General features: G+C 38.5%; 1 protein-coding gene across 1 annotated transcript; it reads right to left on the bottom strand.

The window, feature by feature from the left end:
* Positions 1 to 436: 436 nt before the first annotated feature.
* Positions 437 to 25,503, bottom strand: LOC110950824 (integrin beta-3-like). The gene is made up of 15 exons (XM_022193622.2): positions 25,349 to 25,503; positions 23,683 to 23,768; positions 23,299 to 23,503; positions 22,559 to 22,811; positions 22,296 to 22,458; positions 20,874 to 21,035; positions 20,691 to 20,786; positions 20,512 to 20,601; positions 18,583 to 18,717; positions 17,417 to 17,846; positions 8,263 to 8,485; positions 6,410 to 6,510; positions 5,140 to 5,259; positions 4,746 to 4,912; positions 437 to 2,995 (listed from the first exon to the last, which is right to left on the bottom strand). Exons 1-15 carry the CDS (start codon positions 25,401 to 25,403, stop codon positions 2,930 to 2,932), a joined length of 2,352 nt encoding a protein of 783 aa, XP_022049314.1. The 5' UTR covers positions 25,404 to 25,503; the 3' UTR covers positions 437 to 2,929.

The raw sequence follows: 25,503 nt of genomic DNA, 5'->3' as shown, positions 1-25,503 counted from the left end.
GAAGAAAGCAGAATCAAATGGAAATATTCAAGCAAAGTACCTGGAAATTGTACAATAGTTGGGTACTGCTGTGCAATAGCAACCCTAAAATGCAATTAGAGAACAAAAAGTAGTCATAATAACAAAGAGAAGCTCCTGGCAGTGCAGGTAAAGACACATCATTTGGAAACTGATGAAACATGATGTTATGCAGAAGAAAATGAAGAAATGCAACATGATCGAACCTGCCAGATTAGAGTTTGTAACAGAGACACAGAGGGATTAAGCAAGGGCAATAGGAAAACAGCAGCAGGTTCCAAATAGTTGAATTTGGTGACACAGACCTGTGTGAAGGGAAGTTTAGCAACCTCAAACCACACAACCCCAGAAAAAGAGGTGAAATTCAGTCACATGTTCCAGATAAACAGCAGCAGATAAAAAGATATTCTCACATCTGCACACTTAATTTTTATTTTATTTTTTTGCAAACACAGAGCACACACCTCTCACAACAGAACCAATTCTTGACCTGCTTGCTTGAAAATGTGCAACACCAAAAGATTGTCTCTCTTTTGATTTTCAGCATTTATGTTTAGAAATTAGAGGCCAGAAGCTTCTCTGACGTTTGAATTTCCGCACTTAAATGTGCCATTTGAACGTCTCGCAGGGTAAAGACAGAAAGAGTTCTGCTTTTTCTACTTAATGTCGGAAATGTGGTGAAATAATGATTTTTTTTTATCCGTCTTGTCTACCAGCGTCATCATTAAAAGGTGTCAAAGAAACGTTGCACTCAGTTTGCAGACCACATCCAGAGAGAGGATGATACAACCACAAAACAACACACTCAAAGAAGTGTCTTTAAATTATTCAGGTCATTTGCAGAGCTGTGCAACAAAATCTACTCCAATAAAAAAGATACAGAACAAAACAGTGAGTGAATAAAACAGCAGCTGGACAGATCGGTGCTTTGAATTCACAAAACATGAACGATAAAAAAATCCAAACAAGTTTTAAAACAAGAATAAAAAATACAGAATGGAGTTGATTTAAAAACAGAACCTGAATGTCACAGTAAACCAACAGAGGCTGCAGTTTTTATTTCTTTCATTTATTTTTTTACAGTCCACTGCTAAACAAAGTGCTGCATTCTTGTTTAAACCATCACTGCTGCTGCAACTGTGCATGAAAAAATAGGAAAGTGGTTACGTGCATTAAAGCCCTTTAAGCGTGTGTTGATAAGTTATGAAAAATCTGCAGTACCGCCTCATTTTAGGTGAACTTTTTCGGATTTATCAAAAAAGGAAGTCAAAAACGTCTAAATTTCTCACACTCATCTACAAAAGAAAAAACATGTTTCACACAAAATTTCTGAGGTTGAAAAGCGTTGAGGTTGAAAAACCACGGAAGTAACGGACTCTGAGCTGCAGTTCCTCTAACTAAGCCAACAGTGTGACTCATTCCATTATAGAATTTCTCTCTAAATCATTTCACGTTCCTCCCTTGCTGCCTTAAAAATGTAAATGAACTGCACTTTAGTTGATTAATTAGTCTAAAATCAGTGTAAAACCGACTAAATTTATTTGACTGAACTTGCAAAAACAAGTTCACTTAAAATATTAAGTTGGATCAAATAGTCTGGTGGCAGATTTGGTTTACTTCTGCATTTTCTAATTTTAAACAGTCTTTTCTTTAGCTGTTGAAGCCATTTTTGACCCGAGTCAGAACAAAGACGACCTGTGAGGCGTCACAGTGAGATTATTTAAACGTCTACCGGTGACTTTAGTGCTAAAGTTATCCTGAAAAGAAACAATAGAATTTAATTTAACCAAGATACACAACAAGTTTCCACCATGTCTGTTTTCTGAAACAAGTCCTTGTGGAATTTAAACTGTCTAACAAGTCTGTTTATAAGCTAGTTTTGTTTTCTAGTTTTGTTTTGTTTTTTCTTGGTCTTAACTGTATGACGGTTTCTATTAAAGAACTAATTTCCTGGTTAATCAATATTAAGTCATGTTATGATAACTGTAAAAGTGTAAAACAAATTAAATTAAGCTTGTGAGAACAAGCTCAATAAACATAAAAATAAAGTTAAACCAACTAGTCACAATAAAAAAGGAAGTTTGAACTGTCTAGCAAGTTCATTAATTTATTGAGTTGAGGGAATTTTTTAACTGTTTGTTCATCCAACTCATTTTATTTAAGTTAATTCTGCTGCCTTAATTCATTTTAAGTCATCTTATGAACTGTAAAAGTGTAAAACTGACTAAATCAAATTAACTGAACTTGCTAAAACAAATTAAATAAACTTAAAATATTAAGTTGAACCAACTAGCCACATGGATGTTAGCTAGAAAGTTTTTTTTGGACAATTTTTTAAATTTAGTGCTTGTAGTTTTTTGATTATTTGGAAAAGAAACAACTAGAATTTAATTTAACTAAGACTCTCAGCATGTTTCCAACATCACACTGCAGAGGAAGTTTTAACTAACAATGCATCATGGAAGGTCTGTTTTTCTTTTATATCAACTCAATTCAATGCATTGAGTAAATTTTCAACTGTTCATTCAACTTATCATTTTAAGTCAAACTTAAATTATCTTTTTAGGTTCAGAAGTGGTCTCAAAAATATAAACAAGATCTAGAAATGAGCAAAACTCACGTATTTACATCAAGTCAACCTGAAAAGACGAGCTGATTTGACTGTTTTAAGGTGTGTTCAGTGTACGGTACTTACAGAGGATGCTACACAGTGTAAAGACAGAGCAGATAAACCTCCTGTGGCTTCTATTAACAGTATTTTACAGTATATACAATCATTACGTGGTGTTGTTGACAGCAGTAACTACTTTTCAGCCACAGTATCTGGTCACCTGACTGTACAGCATCTTTATTTCTGCTACATTCCGTCTCTGTCGTCGAGCCCTGAGTTTCTCCTGGTTCTCTTTCGCCACTAGTTTCCTCGATATGCGACGTTGGTGAAGGTGGACGTGGCTCCTTTGTACAGAGGATTGTTGGCCTGAGAAATGAAAACACACAGTTTAGAGTTTCCCCTTTAGAGGGCAGCCGTCTTCTGCTGCTTTCGCTCCAGCAGGGCGTCACCAGGCATTCTTCAGGGAGGTCGTGTCCCCCCTAAATACTGAGTAAATACCAACTGTCCCCTCTTCAGCGCACAGAGGAAAATATGTTAAAAATGTCCTTGTAAACGGATCTGCTGTGAGCTCCTGTTTATTATCAGTGTATGTCTGTTTGTTCAGGAAAACTCCTCTCTCGGCTGCATTAAATGAACACAGTGTCAGAAATGTGGGTTTATTCTCCACGTTCCGACGTTATCTTTGATTTTTTTCACTGTATATTTAGTGCTGAGTCACTCATACCTACAGATGAAGTCACTACAGGCAGTAAAGTTGCTTTTTATAGTAGGTCAGCGCAGCAGTTTCCAGTGGTTTAGGCTTTTCTTCACATTTTTTTGCACAGAGATTGATCCAAAGTCAAAAATGCAGGCAGTTTAAAGCCTCAGTATGTATGTTTTTGGTCAGCAGAATTCTCCAACATCACAAATTTCACATATAATACTTCTCCTTATTATTGTCCTACACTTCTCTGAACAAATAATAGATCACGTTGATGCACCTGAACTCATCATCTGTGATGTTTTCTGGGTTTATCAGGTGGTTTGGGGTCTTTGAACATCACACAGCACCAAGCAGGTGACCCAGCTTGAGCTGAGTTGATGTTTTCAGTGGCTTTTTCTCTATTCTTAATGGTTTTGATATTTCATATTTATTTTGTAGGAATATATTCAACAAGTTGCTATCCTATTTGCCTGTTTCATTCCACTTAGAAATTACATTTTCTCAGTGTTATCTTGCGTTGATGTTTTGTTCTTTGGTCAACCTCCGATGGTTTTAAATGTGCTACATAAATAAAGTTGATTTAATTCCCCGCATGAATCTCAACTCCAACAGACCTGTAAAGATATCTTTTATTACCAGTAGTATTTTGTATAGTTTCTGTACTCCTTTCTTTGTAAATGATTCTGATAAAATCACACCATAAATAGCATCATGGGGTCCTAAATCCTGATATTTACACATTTGAAGTGAATTCACAACACCAATTTACCAGACACACTGACAAATCGTTGTTTTACTATTATTTGACTTGCAAGATGGAATTATTTGCAATTATAAAGCTTGTCTGCATGAATTTTTAACTCCATCAGAGCTGTCAAGACATTTTCTATTAAAATAAACCATTCATCATTTCGTTACTTATATCACTTTAAGGTCTTAGATGTATTAATACATTAGCTAGATTAATCTCCATGATTAATAACGCAATAGGGTCTCAGTTTCACATATATTAAAGTCAGCTTAGTAGGATTTTAAATCATTTTTGTAGGGTTTGAATCCCTAATATGTAAATTATTCTGATAAAATAACATCATAAATAACATTATAGGGTGTCAAACTCCAATATTTACACTTGCTCGGTTCATAAATCTTTCGTACTGGAAAAACCTTAGTAAAATGGTGGCTTAATTTGGCTTACGGGGTGGAATTATTTGCATTGAAGCTTCTCTGGAGGACATTTTCTAATAAAACAAGCCTGTAATTGTGCACAGAATTACATTTCAGTGTTTCATTCCTGCTTTGGGACTGGAGGTGAACTTTTCCAGCAGCTCATATGAACCTCCCCAGTGTCTGACTGATGATTGGGCCTCTAGATTTCTTCTTGAGAGGCTGTTGGACGTAATTATTTCTCACCGTGTCCCACTTGGCTTTGGACCGCTCCTCCTCAAACTTGGCGTACTCCCTGCGATCGTGGATGGTGATCAGCAGCTTCCAGATGAGCAGGCCGATGAGGCCCAGCAGCAGAATGGCTCCGGCCACCGCCAGCAGCACCACCAGGATATCCGGGCCCTCGGGGCATTCTGGGAAACGAGGGAGGACAGAGATGACGGGGAGTGCACTCAGAAAATGAAGCAACCTCAGATGTTCCATTTCACAATCATCTGGAGCATCATCGCTATGTGTCTGTGGTTAGCTAGCCCATGATGTGTTCTTTAGATAATAACACGTTACTAAACGCCTGTGGTCTCCCAGAAACAAACACAACACACTATTCTGTCCTAATAATGCAGCCAGACTCTCACAGTACCTGGTTCTTTTATCACAAACAAGATGGATTTGCCGCTGTCGTCCTCGAAATACTGGAAGTGCACGATGCAGTCGTTCTCGTCTTTGTACGAGCAGTTCACCGCATTTGTGTCATGGAAAACTGTGTGAAGAAGAAGAAGACACAGAGTCAATCAAATGCTTTTAACATACAGTAATTTAGACGAAACCCTCTGACACACAAATCCAGCCAAGTTCCGGGTTTGAAAGGTGTGTCATCTTCTTAAAAAAGACGGAAAATTGCCAAATTAAATCCCTTCATTTTTCACAACCACAGACGGCAAAATTCATTGTATTTTAAATCATACCTCTCCAGATTAGAAAGGCATGTTATCAGTTTAAAGTAATGCCCAAATTACATCCACAGAAAATGTAAAAACAAAAACAAAAAGACGATGGATTTTCCGACTGTCAGATGGTCCTTGAACTGCTCATCGGTGATGCTCCGCTCAGTCAAGAAAACTTCACCAAATCTGGGCATAAAATTGTGATAATATTCCCATCTCATTTTTAAAAGTTGCCAAAAACAAACCGTGAGCTTAAACCAAATTCTGCAACAAAAAAAAACTATGACAAAAATTTCGGAGGCTTTTCAGCTGAACTGCAGGCAGTGTTTACACAGCGCAGATAGAAGACCAGTATGGAAACTAGTTAAAATGTAGATAGTGAATTATCTGTAATATGCAGAAAATGATGAATCCCGATTTATTTTTCCAGTATTGGTAACATCTGTGGGCATTTGGAAAAATGTTGCACATGTAAATTCCAATTTTTTAAAATTTTTTGTAAAATGAATAATGAAAGAAATTCGATTTTTTTTTTTTTTACATTTTTCCAATCTTTATGGCATAATAATTGCGTCATGATGCACAAAAGACATGTTTAAGGTCTCTGTACTTCTAGTCATGGTTGCACTGTGGTTAATGTAATATAGATTAATACTGAAGATTAACACTTTTTTGCTTACAACACAATTCCATCTGGATTCTTTTTTGTTTTGATGTCTTCAGTATTAATCTACAATGTAGAAAATAATTTATTAAAAACTACTGAAGGAGAAGGTGTGTCCAAACTTTTGACTGCTAGTGTAAGTTGATGAATAATACCCACTGAGCACAATGTATGAGTGAAGCCACCGGATGTTTCTTTTTAACGTGTTCTGCTCTTATCAGGATCAGAAAAACAACAGTGAATCATTAACCGAGCAGCTCACAGCGTGCAGGAAGGGGATTAGAGATGTAGGAGTTTCTCACCCAGCTTCTCTGTCAGTTGAATTTCGTCTCTGCAGATTCTGTTGCAGCTGTTGTCGTCATTGTATTGTCCTCTCTTGAAGTGCTGACACTCGACGCACTCCCTGCAAACACAGACACGCAATCTCTTAGTGGTTAAATGTGAAACTTGGTGACATCTCCTGAGTGTTTAGAAGAGTTAGACCCGAATTAATAAGAAATATGCATGGGAGAAGTTTGTTTTATCGCCCTGGAATGTTGAAAGAGCAACACTGGGACTTCGCTGTAGAACATTTCCAAAGATCAGCAGTTTAGATGGCCAAGAGGTTTGGTAATTGACTGATTGCTCATTTATACTGCTGGCTTGCTCACCATAATATTCTAGACTCGGCATATAGATTTACATTCATGATTTTGGTCACCTTTTTAAATTCAAACTCCCCATTAGGTCAAAATACTCAACATTTCCAGTGTATATTCATAACTCTAAGAGGATAAATTCAATTTTTGTTCTTTTAGTACCATAAAAAAAGTCAATATAATCCACTAAAGCATGTATTTCTGTTAAGCAAACTGTTTATGTTGTAGCTTAAGTGGGGTCATATATCACAATGTGCTATTGTGTTTTGTCAAAACTGGAAAAAAAAAGCTACTTCTACATTTTCTCATGTTTTTTTCTACAGAAATTGGCCCTTTAGTGCGGTAAAGATAATGGGAAGTTGTGTGGAGTCGTTTAAGATAAGCTTTTGCAATAAAAACACTGACTTTATTGTAATTTCCTACAACTAATCACTATTTAATGTTCTGCAGTGAATCATGACTAACAGACCTCAAGTAGTAAGACAGAGATAAGGTTTTAACTTATTTATCTGCATGAAAAAAATATTAAAAACCAATAGCATTTACATTAAAACATTGTCAAATATCTGCCATTGATAAAAGAATCAGTGTAGTTTTAGTAAACACAAATAGAAGAATTAAAAAAGTATTCCTCTAGAGTAAAAGTGTGGTCGATGGGGTTTAAAGAGCCCATATAAAGCACATTTCAAGGTTTCTAACTATATTTTGGGGTCTACTGAAATACGTTTACATGCTTTAAAGTTCCAAAAACACATTATTTTCCTTATACTGTATTTTTGTGCAGCACCTTGTCTCATCATCTGTCTGAAATGCTCCATTTGAACTCTTTTTACAACTCAAATTATACATTTTATGAGTCTTTTTTTGGTTGTCTCAACTAGGATTTTCAACTGCCTAGCTCAAAGTTTTATCATAGCCATGTTACAACATATTTTAAGTTTAACACACTAGTTATTTTTTTGCAGTGTAGTGGAGAAAACATGATGTTACACTGAAAGAACGCCGCTAATTTGGATTTTTTCTATAACCTATCCAGGCCGGAATTAAGTAAATGTGTAACATAGTGATGTAGATGAGTAACAGAAGAAAATCCTGGACTTTAACAAAGAGTTTCTTTAGGAGTTTGCTGTTGTACAAGCACAAAAACTATTAAAGTAAAAGAGAAACCCAAAAACATCATATTGAGTCTAAAAGTTCTAAAAATGTATTATAAGAGAACTATGCCCAGATTATGCTAATATTTGCAGCTGTTGTGCTAGATTACAGGTGCTTTTCTTATTTATTTACTGCAGGTGACAGTGCTGTAAAACAGTTGCTAGTGAACACTGGTAAACATAGAAGTCTGTTGGGTTATTCTACATAGTTATGTTTCCCAGAGGATGAACCTTTTCCATTTTGCACACGGCATGAACCACCTTCAGGTCAACATGTCGACACCTAAAACACAACTTCACAACCTGACATCTAACGACAAGCTCGTGTTTTTATCCTCATTGTTTTGAAATGATTGGACTCACTTCTTGATGGTGCAGGAGTCCGGACAGGTGGGACATTTCTCACAGGTAGCTCCGTAGGCTCCGGGCTGAGTGCACTGACAGACGCCACATTCACAGCTGCCTCTGCCGCTGCACAGCAGGCCGATGTGGGACATGCAGGTGTCGGTTCGGGTGGAGCAGTTACAGTTCTCTCCTTTCCAGCCGGCGTCACACTGGCAGAAGCCACAATTGCACTTTCCATGATCTGAGAGAATCGACAACAACAGAGCAGGTTAATCATAAGGAAGAAATGATCAGTATGTACAGTTCAAGTGCTACATCTTGATATACAATGTTTGTACAAAAAGTGCGTTCCCACACAGTCGAACTTTTAAAGAAACATATTTTCCTGCTAAATGGTAAAACTGGGATTTAGTGGGAGCTTCACCTACTAAACTGGAGTTCACGTCTTGTGTAGAATAACATAGACAGGGTAAATAACTATTCGAATAGTAAGTGCTATATAATAGAACAAATGTCAAATTAGACAAAAGATGAAGACAGATTCAAACAAAAGAGATCCTAAACATGAAATGAAACAAGATAAAATTGCTAAACCATGTCACAAACTTGATGTGCCTCTCATTCGGGAAGCATATTTCCAATGTACAGCGGTGCAAAAAAGTTTTGTGAGGTATTGCAATAAGTATCACTCTTAGGTCTTCAAGTACAATTTCTTTTATTACAGTCACAGCTAAAATACTAAAACAAAATCCTCAAAAAGACATAAAAATCTTTAAATTGATTGGTTCTATTAAAATGCATAAGAAATTTTGAGTAGTGGATCATTTTGGTATCACTAATGAAGGTCGTGCTTTTTATCAAAAGACATCATTTTTGCTGCTGTGCTTCGTGTCTATTTAAAACCAGCACATTTGGAAGTTCTTCAGAGGCAAAAATGGCTAAAAAAGAAACCTCAGGAAATATGTCTGAAGATACAGATTATCAGCCAGGAAGGGTACAGCTGCCACCAGATAGCCCGGAAGTGCAGATGCAGTCCTTCAGCAGTTGGATACACTCTGCAGAAATACAGACGAACCAACAGCTTGGAAGACAAACCAAGATCTGGGCATTCACCATATCTTTCTTCAGCAAGAAATGATGGCATCCTGATCTACACCCCCTGTCAAAAGTTTTAGGACACCGTCTCATTCTAAAAAAGTAGAACCTGTCCTACAACTTTTGACAGGGGGTGTATTTCATCACATGGATGTGATCAGGGCAGGACTCTGATCATACATGTAAAGTTTCAGGCAGATTGGAGCATGTACAGCGCATTTACACTGCATTAGAAATTTCATGGCGAAGGATCAAAATTCCAGATGCCGTCACGGACACGCCCTTTGACTTTGGAGAAAGATTTTAATAACTTTGGATCATTAAGGCCTCCTGTATGTACTGGCTGAATTTGAGGTGAATTGGAGTTTCCCCCTAGGAGGAGTTCACTCTAGAAAAAAAAAAAAGAAAAATGGGCAAAATCTGACATTCAACCCAAAATAGCTCACTTTCTGTTGGGTTTGGAATGTGGCTGTCACTGACTTTTTTGTTCAGCCTGATGTGCTGCATATGTGTACCAAATTTGGTAGATACACCCCCTGTCAAAAGTTGTAGGACAGGTTCTACTTTATTTGAATGAGAAAGTGTCCTAAAACTTTTGAAGGGGGTGTACATGTGCAGGGAAAACCGCAGAATGACATCACTGGAGCTTCAGCAGCAGTGGTCAAACCAAACTGGGGTCCAGTGTTCCACCTGCACTGTACGTGGCCGACTTTTAGATCATGACTTAAGGTTCTAAAAGGCTGTTAAGAAGCCCCTGATCAATGAGAGACAGAGGTTAGCCCAGCGTTGTTGGATCAAAGCACACAAGAACTGGACAGCCAGAAACTGGAAGAAGATTCTGTGCTGATTGATTGGCTTGAAAGTAACATAACAAGTATAGATACTGAGGTTAAGGCTCTATATTGCTGTTTATGGTGTGATATTTTCAAAGTAATTGACAAAATAGGGATTCAAATCTTACAAAAATGATGGAAAATATTACTTTACCAGTCATTTTATAATGTAGTCAGACCCTATGGCGTTAAAAATTACAGAACTTAACCAAACTAAAAGAAATATTAAGCTAAACTCTATAGTATCATTTATTATAGAGATTAACTTAACTTAAAGTTTTGATGCCACAAAATATTCCTGAAAACTCAACAAATCTGAGGATTTCCTGGATCCTCTATGAGCCAGTTTTGGTTTCATAGTTATTTCAGAACCATTGTTCTAAGGCTTCAATTTCATTTTCACTTGTTGTTTGGTTCAGTTTAGGAAAACATCACTGTTTGAGGTGAAATACGACTTTTTCTGCAACATGTTTGAATCTTCCCCTCCATTTTCTGGATTAACAGGGTGAAAAGTAAATGGCGAAAGTAAGCAGAGTAGAAAATGTTCTGTACATTTTCTGCATTTTTTTTTTTACCTCAGAACACAAACACCAATGCACGCATGCAAGACGTAATGCGGTTCCCTCAGAACGGAACAGAAAATGCAGTCTGACTGTATCGAAATGCATTTTTTTGGAAGCTGTAAAATAATATTCATGGCTGTATGTTTCTGGTGACCATAATCAGCTGGGTGAGGCCGAACAAACAATACTGTGAAATAGAAGTTGCACAACAAACGGAATCACTCTGTGTGTGTGTGTGTGTGTGTGTATGTGTGTGTGTGTGTGTGTGTGTGTGTGCGTGTGCGTGTGTGTGTGTGTGTGTTTTGTGTGTACGTGTATTACTTAATAAGAGTGTTTACACAGGATAAGGAGGGTGAGTCTCCAGGAAATCAGTGTAAGTCGCTATAATGCCATCTGAAGTAAAGGAAACACGACGCTGAGTGTGTTTATGCGGCTTGATTGTTTTATTGTTGTAGTTGTGTTATGTTTGTGAGTCTGTTGCCTAGAACGTGGGGCTTTTAAAAAGATGTCGCAAGCTTCGACTACGAGGAGTTTGTAGGTTCTGCAGTCATGTAATTAGTAGTTGGGTGTGAAGGTGGAACTGGATTGTTTTTTCAGGACTTACCTGTAATTTTACATGAGAATATTTGTTGACTGACTAATTTATTCTAAAAAAACAAACAAACAAACGATGAGGCACTAACATTGCAACCAGAATGTTCCACCTTTGTTAATAGATCAGATTATAGGAATGTCTTCTGGAGAACATTCTATCATCTGAAGTCTCTATAAAGTCATTTTTTGGATGTTGGTTTGAAAACATCTTTCCTTTGTAATCATCGTGGAAAGTCTTGCAGAAGAATGTTCTATAATGTGTTCCATCAACAACAAACCAAACTATTCTAAGTCTACTAGAACTATTCTAAGTTCTGTCACCTGAGGCCTCAATGATTTCTGACAAAAAGAAGTCCTTTATTATCATGGAACACTGTGAGAACATTTTATAGAAAAACATTCTATAATGTGTTCCATCAACAACAATGTGAAGTGTTCTACCTTTAATATATCGCACTACAGGAACGTTCTACAATGTTCTGTATAAAAGAAAATCTTCTGTCATCTGAGGCCTCGATATGATCTGGATAACATTTTTTGAATGTTAGTGTGAGAACGTTCTTCCGTTGTTATCAAAGACCATTGTGAGAATATTTTAGAGGAGAACATTCTACAATGTGTTCCCTCAAGAACATCCCTAAAACGTCTTAAGAACATTTCAGGCAGAATTTTTCACCTTTGTTAATGTATCAGAGTACAGGAACAACTTACAGAGAACGTTCTGCCATCTGAGGTTTTGATAACATCTGGAAAACAGTTTTTTGAATGTTGGTTTGAGAACATCCTTCTATTGTCATCACCGTGGAAATGTCTTACATAACAATGTTCCATAAAGTGTTCCTTCAACAAGAAATGTTCCACCTTGAATACACCACATTACAGGAATGTTATAAAATGTTCTACATAAAATATGTTCTAATTGCTGATTTGAGAGCATTGTTCCTTTTCTATCTTGTAACATTGTGACGGCGTTTTATAGAAGAACGTTCTATAATGTGTTCCCTCAACAACATACCCAAAACATTTTCAGAACATTAAAGGCAGAATGTTCCACATTTGTTAATTTGTCACATCACAAGAATATAATGTTCTCTATAAAAATGCTCTGTTATCTGAGGCCTCGATAATTTCTAGAGAACAGTTTGTGGGTGTTGGTTTAACGTTCTTCTTTTGTTATCATGGAACATTGTGAGAACATTTTATTGAAGAACGTTCAAATACAGTTCAGGCAGAATGTTTCAGCTTTGTTAATATATCCTATTATGGGAATATTTTCTAAAAAATCATCTAGAAAACAGTTCTTGAACGTTCCTTTACCAGTGTTGAAGTGAAACATTTCCTCTCTGGACTTTCAAAAACAAATATCTGAGTAAGTTTCGGTAACTGACTGTTTTTGAATTCCTCAGCATGTACTTCTGCTGATCATCGCTGTTCTGACAAAGATACAAATGTTCTATTGTGAGTCTAATTGTTCCTGATTGCATTCAAACACATCCCTTCCTGAAAGCTCTCGGGCAGGTCACAGGAGGAAGAGTGTTACCGTGACACATGCCTGGATTTACCGATAGAAGCAACAGCAGAACCCCGGAGACAACCAGAAACCAAACAGGATTTGTCTCTGGATGACTAAAGAGCAAACAGAGTGAGTCACGGCTCAGCTGGATCAGACGGGGAGTCATGAAGGGTCTCTGATTCCACAACTTAGAACAATCAGCTGTAAATGTGAGGAAACTATTCCCTCATCTCCGTCAGATTGTGTTCTCAGTCGCTGGTGTTAAAGTGTAACAGTCTTAGCAATGCAGGTGTTGAGTTTGTTAATCTGTCAACAAGAAAATAGCTCACAGTAGTAGTTCACTGGAGTTATTTGGTTTCGGGTGAGAGCATTAAATTAAAACTGCAACTAACTGTTTTCATCACCAAATAATCATTCTGTCATTAATCATTCAACCGTTTTGCAAAATTCTACATCGTTTTCAGTTCTTTTCTGCTTTTGTGTTTCTTTGTAATTCTCTCAAGGTGGTGTTTTTAATACTTTACTTGCCTGTTACTGAATGTAGTAAAAGGAACTTTAATAAACAGCCAACAACTCTGTTTATGTGCTTGTTCTTCAGCCTGCACAGAACAATTTGAGTTAAGATGTTCAAAGAACCTTTTATTTTGAAAAATGACTGAACCAGCTGGAATTTTATTGTGTTTTTTTAAACACCTCTGGGGGTTCTTTAAAGAACTATGAGGGTTGGTGCCTGTATTTTTCCGAGTGTGATGTTTCTTTGGTTAAAAACGTTGCATGACTGCATATAGTCACTTTGCACTTCAGAGCACTTAAACCTGACATCAGCGAGTCGCGTTCTTGTTCTAATTAATTGTGAAGTTGATTCATGCACATAAAAGGGAGTTTTTCGGTTTACATCATGTTCCTCTGTCTGTGAGGCTGCACAGTAATCCTGTCCATTAATCACATGCTGCAGCTTTAGTTCAGGTTGGGGGTTGACGGTAAAAGGACAAGAACAGGGATACAGACGGAACGCTGGAACAGAAAAAACATGGAAAAGAATCGAGTCAAGTGTGGACAGACGCATTTTGGAGAGGAAAGCATTTAGGCTTGCCGCCAGTAGAGGAATGCAAACCTTCTTGTTCTCTGTTCACTCATATTTACGGCCCCTGGGGCTGTGCTTGCTGCCTCCTGCCCCCTGACTCTGCAGGGAAGAAAGAAACCTTCGCAGGGAACATCCCAGAGGTTGTGCAGGTCGCAGTAGCTCAGACTGAGGTGGGGATGATGGACGCTGGTTCTTTAAAGACAACATTAGTCCGGTGCCAAGACACGAACAGTCCCAAATTGAGGTCTGAGGACTTTTTTTTTACACCATTTTATGTTAATCTGAGTGAACAGATTTCTCACTAAAACAACCTCCCTGGAGAAAGACGCCTTGAGAAAGTTCTTCTTTGTTGATACGAACACATCAGATTCACAGAAAAGTTCACTTTTCCATGGATGGAAGTCCACAGCACAGTATTTAAACTGGAAGTTAAACACGTCCTCTGGTGAAAATCAAGTGTTTTTACCTTGTTGGTGTTTTTGGTTTGAAAATGTTTCTTATTTGTTATCAGTGAGAACACTTTACAGAAGACTGTTCTATGTGTTCCCTCAACAACATCCTCAGGACATTGCAGTCAGAATCTTCCACTTTTGTTAATATATCACATTACAGAAATGTCTCATTAATGGTCTGAGGCCTCGATAACATCTTGAAACTGTTTTCTGCATGTTGCATTGAGAACATCCTTCTATTGTCATCATTGTGGGAACATCTTACAGAAGACTGTTCTCTAATGTCTTCCATCAACAGCAAGACCAAATGTTCTGTATTTAATATATCACATTACAGGAATGTTATATGTGATCTCTCAGGAACTTCCTCAAAACATTGCAGCCACTTCTGTTAATATACCACGTTACAGGAGACCTTAAAAACATCTTGAAAACATTTTTCTGACTGTTGAGATGTATCCATAATGTGTTCTATAAATGCTAGACGATGTATCAGGAGTAAAATAAGCAGTCATGGCCGAACATTTCCACTACAAACAACCTCAAAAACTTAGATTCAGACGTTTAGAGTTTTATATGCAAAACCAAACCTCTCAACTTGCAGGTGCAAGATTTCCAGTTCGACCATGTGTGGCTGAATTACTCCAATATTCAATCAGATATACTCCAGTTTGCCATTTTGCAAACTGAAATAAATGGAGATTGTGGTGAAACTTGCTAACAGTATTTTGCAGTAAGAGAAAGCAGTTGAGAATATCATGGTCATGGGAATACAGGTTGTCTATTGTTAGGCGAGAATTACAGGTTAGATCTTAGCATCTGTAGCTAACACTAGCCTCGAACATGGCGGATTTACGCTCCTAAATATAAAACATGGATGATTTGGGTAGATTCAGGAAGTTTAAGTCTGCAAACTCATCCTGTTACCAAATGATCTGGACCATCCCAGAGCAGATTCCTCTTCCGATTGTCTGGAGGAGTGAAATGGTCTTAAATCAACCCCAAACTCTCCCTCTACATTTGTTTTATCATCTCCAGGAGGCCTGTTTTAAGCAGAAAATTCATGTCATGTTTAGTTTTTCCCCTCCCAGTCCAGGAGGAGACACCTTAACAACATCACTCTGTTGGTTTCGTTGCCAAAGCTGCTCTTTAACCACAGAAAACAGAAACCGAGCAGGAGTTCAAGCTCGTGGAGTTCAGGTCACGGTAAACTTCCTTCTTTACCAATGAAGTCAGTATGCTGACTTCGAGCTCAGCTTAGAGATAAAAGAGCAGCTTCCTTTCCCTGTTATTGCTCAGCCTCCCTCTTTACAATCACACAGTCAAACTGCTGTTACATTGAATTACCCAATGACAAAGGCTATTAAAGTTTCATCACTGCAGTTGAGTAACTGTGCGCCGAGCTGTGCAGGCTTGTAATAGGGAGTGATGGCGCTTCATGCAGCGCCGCCGAGACCTGTAAGATCACCAATCAAACGGCGGTAACTGGGTGTGTTCTCCGTCTGGCCTTTAATGGAGTCACACAGAGCCAGTTTACAAGCCGACGGTGGACCGAGCATCTGCACGCTCTGCTGTTTATCTTGACTTATATAATTATTTACATCTCCGCAACAAGCAAGTCCCAATATTGGGATATTAGTCTTGTTCTAAAAAGACTCTGACTTTCAGATTTCAGCTAAGCAAAGGACGAAAAATGTAAACTGACTCAGATGTGTTTACAGACTGATTCAGACGAGGGAAAAGGAAGGGAAGGGCAACTTCATCCTGACCAATTATTACAACACTGTGACACATTTCCTTGTTTCTGTTTGGTGAAGTCCTTTTACAATGAAACTATGTGGTATTGATAGTTCTTCTGCCACTTAAGAAAATGTGTTTAGTTGTATTTTTGGTTTCTCGAGTTGAAGAGAACTCAAAAAGACTTAATCCTCTGAACCCCATGCAGTGTTTTCTGATGCTGTCACATGATTAACTCACTGTGGGCTCATTGTTTTTTCTGCAATATAAAGTTCTGCACCTCTCTGGAAACAGAACAAGCCATAAGGAGAAATCATGAGAGCTTAGAAATGTCTTCTGTGCATTTAGGCAAACTTCTAATGCCATAAATCATTATAAACGGTATAACAAAAGTAGAAATTCTTTGATTATTAATTTTATTAAAAATTGAAAAAAAAATTTAATCCATATGTACAACGTTTTTTTTTTTTTTTTAATGTTCTTACAAGTTTTATCAGTACTGGAAATCAAAATAGTGACTCTACATGCTATAGATATTTTACTTCTTACATTTTCTATTGTTTCCATATTTGTCTGCAATTCAACCAAAAAGTCTCTGAATTTTTGCCACAAGACCGTTTGACTCAATTGATTCCATTATAGCTTTTTTGTAGTGCTGCAGAGAGCAGAATTTTTAATTTTTTTACAGAATGTAGTTAATGCAAAATGTTTATTTTTAATGATTTTTTAAAATGAGACATATATAATAAAGCTATTTTGTAGAATATTACAATTTTAAGATCAAGTTTGGTTAATTTTTCCAATGGGACAGAACTTTAGAGATGAGTAGTTCAAGGACTGTCAAAATTTTAAAAGTTTGATTCATTTATATGTTTTCACAGTTTCCTGCTCTGATAAATAAGGTAATTCTGGTGATTTTTTACACAACACAATGGTGGGGTTTGGGGTCCAGAGGATTAACAGTAAAATAGCTTCAAGATAATATGCTTGCACAAAGTTTACATTTCCCTCCAGGATATTGTGTTTATTCAATGAGTATTGATGCCATGAAGGTGCTTTGTGTGACTGAAACGTCTATAGGATTGCTTGCTCCTGAAGCAGCCTGGTGTGCAGTCAATACACGCTGGCCGTGTTTTTAATCATGAGCCACTAATTAAAGCTTTTTAACTTTTGTACCTTTTGAATTTCTGAGGGATTTGTTCTTTCGGTGAGCATTGATTGCCTTTCGAAGGAGCTGTTTAGTGCTACATCACTACCCGGTCCACTGATTCATCACAATAGAAAGAGTTGCATGTACTCACCGGAGCACAGAGCCCCTTTGAAGCGAAGGCAGTTGAAGTCATCGCATTCGCAGAACTTTCCCCAGACCTGACCGAACTCGTTGGAGTGGCAGGAACACTGTCCACACAAGCAGTCGCCTCTGCTGCTGCAGATTGGGCTGTCCGGTTTGGGCCTGCAGTTGCTTTCATCTGACGGGCTGTAGTCCCCCACGGAGCACTCGCACCGAGGGCCCAGATGACCTTCATGACACTGACAAATGCCGCACTCGTAGGTGCCGTTGCCGTTGTTGCAGAGCGGACTGTTCTCTTCGGCCGTCGCCTCACAGTCACAGCCGCAGGCAAAGTCCACCGTGACCTCCAGGGAATCCTTGAAGCCGAGAGGTTTGATGGTGAAGCTGCGACTTTTCTCTTTAGGGCAGCCGCGCAACTGGGCCTCCACACTGAAGGACACCTGAAGGACAGAAAACGTGAAAATCGGCACATATCAACTAGGGATAGACCGATTATTAGTATTTTTATTGACCGATTATTGTCTGAGGTGCAAACACAGACCTCAAAATGTTATCAGGAGCTGAAGTTTAGTTTGTCGCTTCCAGCTATTTAGAACTATTTCCTCTGAGGTTAGTAAATACCTGCAGCATGAGACTGCAGCTGCACAACACAGCCACAGTGGTAATTTCATTCATTATTCTTAATTATAGCTGATTGCTACAGTCTCCTCTCGCTGTCTGTTGTCACTGTGTGGTCTCAGAAATGTCTCTCAAGCAGAACAACTACAAAAACTACACAGGAAACACAAGAAGTCGCCACAAAGCCAGGAAATTAGCTCCTCTCTGTGGCTAATGTTATGCTAACGGCTAGCTGCTAAGCTAGAAGGCAGCCACAGACTAACCTGAAACAGAATCAATAAAAATAATTCACATTACTTCAAGATGTGGGTGATAAAAGTATTAGAAAGATTAAGAAAATAGCGAATAACAGCAGGAGAGCATCCTAATTTAATCTCTCCTATTGGTATTGTTCATATTCAGTTAGAGTCACCTTTATTCATGAAGAAGCCTCATTACAAATGGCAGGTTCTCTACTATCACATGCTCTTATGTATATTGGTTTAAAATATCAGGCTTTCTTGATTACCAATAATCAACACTGGTGTCAGGCCAAGATAAAAACTTATAAGTATTTACCGTGTCTCCGATCTTGAGGCCGGAACATGATCTGACTCCAGGGATGATCTCTCCATTCAGGCAAGTGGCGTTGAAGGCGAGGTTCAGCTCCTCTGGGACTCCAACGAGCTCCAGCTGTACTTTAGAGCGAATTTTCTGCTCAAAATAAAGTAACTTTAATTAGGTTTAGAAGATTTCATGTCATTATGATGCAATTTCAGAGAGCAATACAGAGAAATTTGCCAACTTTCTCTGTTTATACTCTGAAAAAGTTAGGAATAAGACATTTAAAAGCTTAAAAAACATGTAAAAGTCTATGCTTAAGTGCAAAGTATAGCGACATGTTATATTATCAATCACATATTAGCTTCTTAATGCAGTTTACACATTTTCTAAGCTGAATAGACAACATACAGTGGTGGACAAAAATTTTCGGACACCCCATGCATTTGTGAAATATTGCATTAAGAATCACTCTTAGGTTTTCACGTGTAATTTCTTCTCGTACAGTCACAGCCAAAATGCTAAACAAATCTTAAAAAGTACATTAAAAGCTTAAAATTGATTGGTTCCATGAAAATGCATAAGAAATTTTGAGTATTGGGTTATTTTGGTACCAGTGATCCACTAATGAAGGTTGTGCTTTTTATTAAAAGACACAATTTTTGTTTCCTTGCTTTGTGTCTATTTAAAGCCAGCTCATTTGAAAGTTCTTCAGATACAAAAATGGCTAAAACAAGGAACCTCATGCAGGAAACACGTCTGAAGATACAGATTATCAGCCAGGAAGGGTACAGCTGCCACCAGATAGCCCGGAAGTGCAGATGCAGTCCTTCAGCAGTTGGATACACTCTGCAGAAATACAGATGAACCAACAGCTCGGAAGACCTGGGCATTCAAGAGTTTCTTCAGCAAGAAATGATGGCATCCTGCATACATGTGCAGGAGAACCACAGAATGACATCACAGGAGCTTCATCAGCAGTAGTCAAACCAAACTGGTGTCCAGTGTTCCACCCGCACTGTACGTGGCCGACTTCTAGATCATGACTTAAGGTTTTAAAAGGCCATTAAGAAGCCCCTGATCAATGAGAGACAGAGGTTAGCCCAGCGTTGTTGGACCAAAGCACACAAGAACTGGACAGCCAGAAACTGGAAGAAGATTCTGTGGTCAGATGAGTCCAGTTTCCAGCTTTATTTTCCTCCTGCTAATGTATGGGTACGCAGAAGGCCAGAAACTGGAAGAAGATTCTGTGGTCAGATGAGTCCAGTTTCCAGCTTTATTTTCCTCCTGCTAATGTATGGGTACGCAGAAGGCCAGGCGAAGCATTATCTCCAGCAGGTACAGTACCTACTGTCAGCATGGTGGAGGTAGTATCATGGTTTGGGGATGCATGAGTGCTGCTGGTGTTGGTCATCTTACATTGAACTCTGCCAAGTGTTGTGCCATTCTCCAAACCCACATGCTCCCTTCTGCACGTACACCGTTTTATTGAGGTCATAACTGGATGTTTCAACAAGATAATCCCCTGGAACGCATCCAGGGTCAGTAGACCTCGGCTGCAGCAGCACAGTATCCAGGTGTTAGAGTGGCCAGTTCAATCCCTGGACATGAGCCCCATTGAAAATCTGTGGTGGATTATCAAAAGGTCTGTTTCAAAGCATAAACCAAAGAATTTAGAAGAATTAAAAGCAGTAACTCAAGAGGAATTACCCCTCAACAGTGTGAAAGGCTCATGGGGAACATGCTAGCCAGGATTACAGTTCTACTGCATGCTAATGGCAGGACTGTCTGTCTAATGCAGCCACACCTTTTAAAACACAAAAACAATTTTTCCTCAAATACTTCATGATAATATTTGAGATTCTGTAAAATCTTATGGGTGTCCAAATACTATTTTCCATCACCATAAATGTGTATATTCTGCTTCCTTTCCCAGACAGCTCTTACCGCATAGGCCTGCTCGATTAGCTCGATAACATTCCCTGAGTCATCAGACAGCGTTCCCACAGTTGTGCCTGGAATGAGTTTACTGTACTCCTGGGAAAACAGATATGGCAATAAAATGATAACCCAGTTTTTCAATGGAAAGAATCAAACTCATGCATGGCCATGAGCTCTTTTTTTACCTTGTAAAGAGGCACTACAAAGCTGGTGACAGCGAAAATCAGATTTATGTTGTTTTCGGACATTTTCTCCGTCATGAGCCCCAAGGATGGATAGTCCTGCAAGAAACAGGAAGTACATAGTTTCTCCTTCCAAGCTCTTTAAAGTTTTACTATTGATGTCAACATTTTAACATGTCACTCTACCAGCACTGTAGTTTCGTTGTAATAGTTGTCATTGTCCAGGTGACATTTTCCATCATTGGGTTGGACGATGCCAGCGATACGTCCATCCAGAGCGATGTGAGTTTTGGCGTCGGTGGTAAAAACCAGAAGGTGTGATGCATCCGAACGCCAGCCAATCTTGTCCTAATGACACAGAAAGCAAAAGAAAAAGTAGTGTGTATGTATGTAAGTGAAAGCAGCACCTGGACTCCTTTCTGTTAATCTGATGGCAACCGAAAGTGTCGGCTTCATGTCTGAAAGCACAAACTAGTCAATTTTCCCATCATTTTTTCAGTCTTACAGGGTCAGAAACAAACAGACACACAGAAGCAATGGTAATTAAAGTTATTTAAAGTGTTTAAGGGAAGGTTTTTTCGACATTTCAGCATCAACATTTGACTAAAAATATCCCAGATAAAGTCTTTCCTCTGAGTTGAGTTGAGTCCAGAAGGAAGCAAATGAGCAACCTAATTATTTGATTGTTACTGTACACTACCGACATGGAGATAATCGTAGTTTAAGTTGTTGCTTCCTGTTGTTTAGGACTATTTCCTCAGAGTTTATTCAATTTTTTCAGCATCAAACAGCAGCAGGATCCACATAACAACTTAATCACTTGTTATAATGAATTCTCCCTGACATGGAGGCAGTCATAAATGTTGCTTCCAGTTGTTTGTAGGAATCTTTCCTCTAAGTTAACTGAAGACCTGCAGCATCAGACAACAGTTGTGAACATTTAAACACAACACAGCAGTAACTTTATTAATTGCCTATGATTATAAATAATTTCTCACAAGTAGACAAGATCAATAAGAAACTAACGATAATTGGCATTCTATACTTTACTTTGCAGAGTTACAGTTGATTGGCTGCTTTTCTTAGCATCTGTTGTACAGCTGAAGCCTGACCTCAGTATCATTTACAGCAAAAAAAAAAAAAAATCAGATCTTAAAGTCAAATCATTCTTCTGTTATAAGTATTTACATTAGATTTTTCCATTTTAGAGCAGACTGTTTGCAGCAGCGACATTATTGTGTGTATGGAGGCGTCATAGAACATCTCTAATTAGTAAATAAACTACCAACATATGGCAACAGGCAGCACAGAAACAATAAAAGTTGCTGTAATTTCATAAATTATTATGCCACATGGACAGTAGTTTCCATATTGAAATCATAAATAACCTTTGGATGTTTTGCTAATGTACAATCTCTTCCACTTTGCTATTTTGAATGCACTTTAGATAATCAGTCGCATTTACTGTAATATAAGAAGCCAAAGTACACCAATTTGTGATCTCTTCAGTTTCTCATTGGCATTATTTGCATAGTAAAAGTCTTAAATACAGTTTAAAAGTTGATCCTGGCTCATGTTCTTTCATGTTTGTTTTGTTTTTATTTCTACCTTGCACACTACGGCCTGCATGATGGCATCAAATCCCCCCTCCGGAGCGTCCCTGTTCCTGGACACCCGCTGCTTCTCCACCTCCTCTGTGAATCGAGTCACCTTCTCTGTCAGTGACAACACGTGTTTGAACCCGAACTGGGCCTGGCATTGTTGACCGAAGCTGTTTGTAATAAAAAAAGGGTGAGATTTTAAGTTGTTAAGCACTCCTGGACAGACGGTCTCCTCAAACTACACACCAAACATAAGCTTTGTATACCTACCTCCAACAAGGGTTTGTGACGGCCTCTGGAGGATGCATGTACATGTAGGGGGATGTGGTTTTGTCCACAAACGCTCCAAACCCCATGCGCAGGTTGCTCGTGGTTCGACGCATGGTGACGGCGAGCTCATTGCCTAATGTCCGCAGGCGAGCCAAGTCGTCCCTCATCGAATACGAGAGATCCATGAGGTAGTAGAGGTCTACTGGGTAATCCTCCACCTGCTTCACAAACACTGTGAAACGCTTGGCATCACCTGAGACAGAAAACAGGGGAGGAAACTAGCGGTCACATGACAAAAAGTCTGAGACTTTTCGACTGAACTGCAGGCAGTGTTTACAGTGAGCACATTAGAGGTAAATATGAGAAACTAATTAAAAATCTAAAGAGTAAAGTGTCCACCTGTGGACACTTGGAAAAATATCGCACATGATGATTCCAGAGTTTTCATATTTTGTAAAATAACCAATATAAGATATTCTATTTTTGACCCCTTTTGACGATTTATGGCATGATAGATAAAAGCTTTATTGATTGTCGTATTATAGTTCTCTCTCCTTCTACATGGTTGTTCTGTTTCCAGAGATGGGCAGGATTGTATATGGCAGTGAAAAATGAACCACAGTGAGTAAAAATGACCTTCCTGCAGGAATGAGTCCAGCTGTGGAGCATCTGGCTCCTCATGCATGCGTCTGTTCCCATGGTATGTCTTATAGGTGATCTGTGGTTGGGTGTGGACGTACCTGGTCTCAGCGTCATGCGGAGTTTCTGAGGCCGGATCTGAGTGACGACGCCTCCTGCACCGGACGCCTTGCTGCTGAGAGGATCGTCACTCTGAATGGTCAGAGTGCTGATGGGAAACTCCACGGCGTCTTCACTGCATCCTTCATTCAGCAGGTTCTGTTTGAGGTCGCAGCGAGAGGAGCCGGATCCTCCCCGTCCATACTCCTGAAACAACCACAGCACTTTATACGACAGCAACACCACAGAGGAAGAAGAAGAAGAAGAAGATATCTCTGAGGAAACAGTCTACAAGCAGGTTGAAGCCTCGGCTGTGAACAAACGTCAGGGAATGGAGTTGGGAAATGAGGCTTTTGTTCGAACTTGCTTCGCAAATGAGTTTGTACCTCCTGAGAGCACCAGGCACAGCTGGGATGTACAGCCAGACACTGCTGACAAGTGGTGACACCTCGAGACGTGCAGATGTTGGAACCTGCAGAAATGACAGCAGGACAGATGTTGAAACGCAACAAATGATTCTTTACACCTGCGGCTGAGGGAAGGTGGACTATAAAGATAAAATCTGTTTCAAGAAAACAAGAAAATGTGTGGCAAGAGAGTCAAAAAAAGTTAAATAATTCAAAAACTAAAAGATAACGGCACATATCTGTAAATAACATTATTTTAGGAGATTTAAATACAGTAAGGCTGTAATTTTATGGCTACACTTTGTACAAGAACATATTAGTTCTCGTAGAAGTCCAGAAATACAGGAAACTAAAAGGTTTTTCATGTGGACATAACTACTATACTGGGCTTTCTATAAGTCACCATATAAGCTGATGTTATTTTTTTCTATGATTTGACCATTTATTATCTGTAATTCCTTATCCTTAATGTATATGATTTTTATTTGGCAAATAGCTGTAAATTACTGACTTTTTGATTACTTAAATACAATATTTTAAAAAAAGATAGATAATAAAAATAAATGTATTATTATTATTAATTTTATATTATTATTAGTTAGTATTTGTAATTAAACAAAAACATGGAAAATCTGAGAAATAACTGATATTTGTTTCTTTCAAAAAGACACCAAAAGTTATTGTTTTTTACGGTACACCAACACAGTGTCAGACAGCCAGACGGTTTCACCAAAGAAAACGCAGAAGTCTTTCACAAACATTGCTGTTTTCCTGTTGCAAACTGTGTTACATGTTTCATTCTGCAGAACTCTACAGATAAGCGACTTTTTATTTGTTATCTAAAGAGGCTGCTGGGTGTGGCCCATTGAAGTGTAGCACTGAGGCATTGCAACAGTGTTAGTCTCAGTTTGATTAGCTCTAATGGAGCAAAAAAAATGCATCAAAATATTAGAAAACTTGTAAGATTAAAGCCACATGAGCTGCATTTTTAGATAAAGATAAAAGGTGTAACAACATACTGCAAGAAATGAATGAATAAACGCCCAAACAAGGCAGAAATCATGTAATAATTTATATTTATATGAATATTGGTGGAAAAGCTACGAAAAGATTAAAATTCTTATTGAAAGAGGGACTCATTTTGCACATTTCTGTCAAAATAATTGCTTTTATTGGGTTTGATTAGCCCTTAAATTTGAGTTAGATGTGAGCATTGTGGCAGAAAATATATAAAAAATATGATCAGATCAGACATGGATCAGACAGAAGCTATCCTGAGCTGATGTATTCAGCTCAGTGATGGAAAGTTAAAAAAAACACCAATTAAAACTGATTTAACGTACAACGGTGAAAGTAACAGAACAGTGTCAGTCTGCGATCTCTCTCTGGAAACTCCATCCACACTATTATTCCTGCCTTATAAGGAAACCTGCGCGGAGAGGCGCCATCCACTTCATCCGGATGTGAATTATTTCTAACAAACATCGTGATAAAGTTCAGATTTCTGCAGATTAAAGCTGCACATGTTGACAGAACGAGTCGCCTCCAGGTGTGCGTTAAAAGTCGGACAGCAGGTCGCTTCAACAGGTGAAAGTTTAGGAAAAGTCCAGAAAGAAACAAAAGAAATGAGAGAAAATCCTCTTACCGCAGGCGTTAGAGAATAAAAACAGCAGAATTATGGTTTCTATGGAAGCTCTCATGTCTGCAGAGGAGCGGAGGAGACTGGTTTGTGTTCGCTGCTGCTTGTTCTCGTTGTCTTTTTCCGCCTGTTGGTCGGACTCCAACCTTCATCCAGTCAGA

Source organism: Acanthochromis polyacanthus, chromosome 21 (genome assembly GCF_021347895.1).
Source record: "Acanthochromis polyacanthus isolate Apoly-LR-REF ecotype Palm Island chromosome 21, KAUST_Apoly_ChrSc, whole genome shotgun sequence".
In the NCBI taxonomy this organism is placed as follows: Eukaryota; Metazoa; Chordata; class Actinopteri; family Pomacentridae; genus Acanthochromis; species Acanthochromis polyacanthus.
Note: the sequence above shows the minus strand (reverse complement) of the source record. Positions and strands in the feature narration are given on the sequence as shown.

Bases quoted from the DNA above. Each gene is read 5' to 3' on its own strand.
- LOC110950824 (XM_022193622.2), bottom strand. From the start codon at position 25,403: ATGAGAGCTTCCATAGAAACCATAATTCTGCTGTTTTTATTCTCTAAC. The intron at 22,459-22,558 runs GTAGGTATACAA...TATTACAAACAG, and splicing joins GTCACAAACCCTTGTTGGAG to CTTCGGTCAACAATGCCAGG. The intron at 6,511-8,262 runs GTGAGTCCAATC...CTGTGTTTGCAG, and splicing joins GACTCCTGCACCATCAAGAA to GGAGTGCGTCGAGTGTCAGC.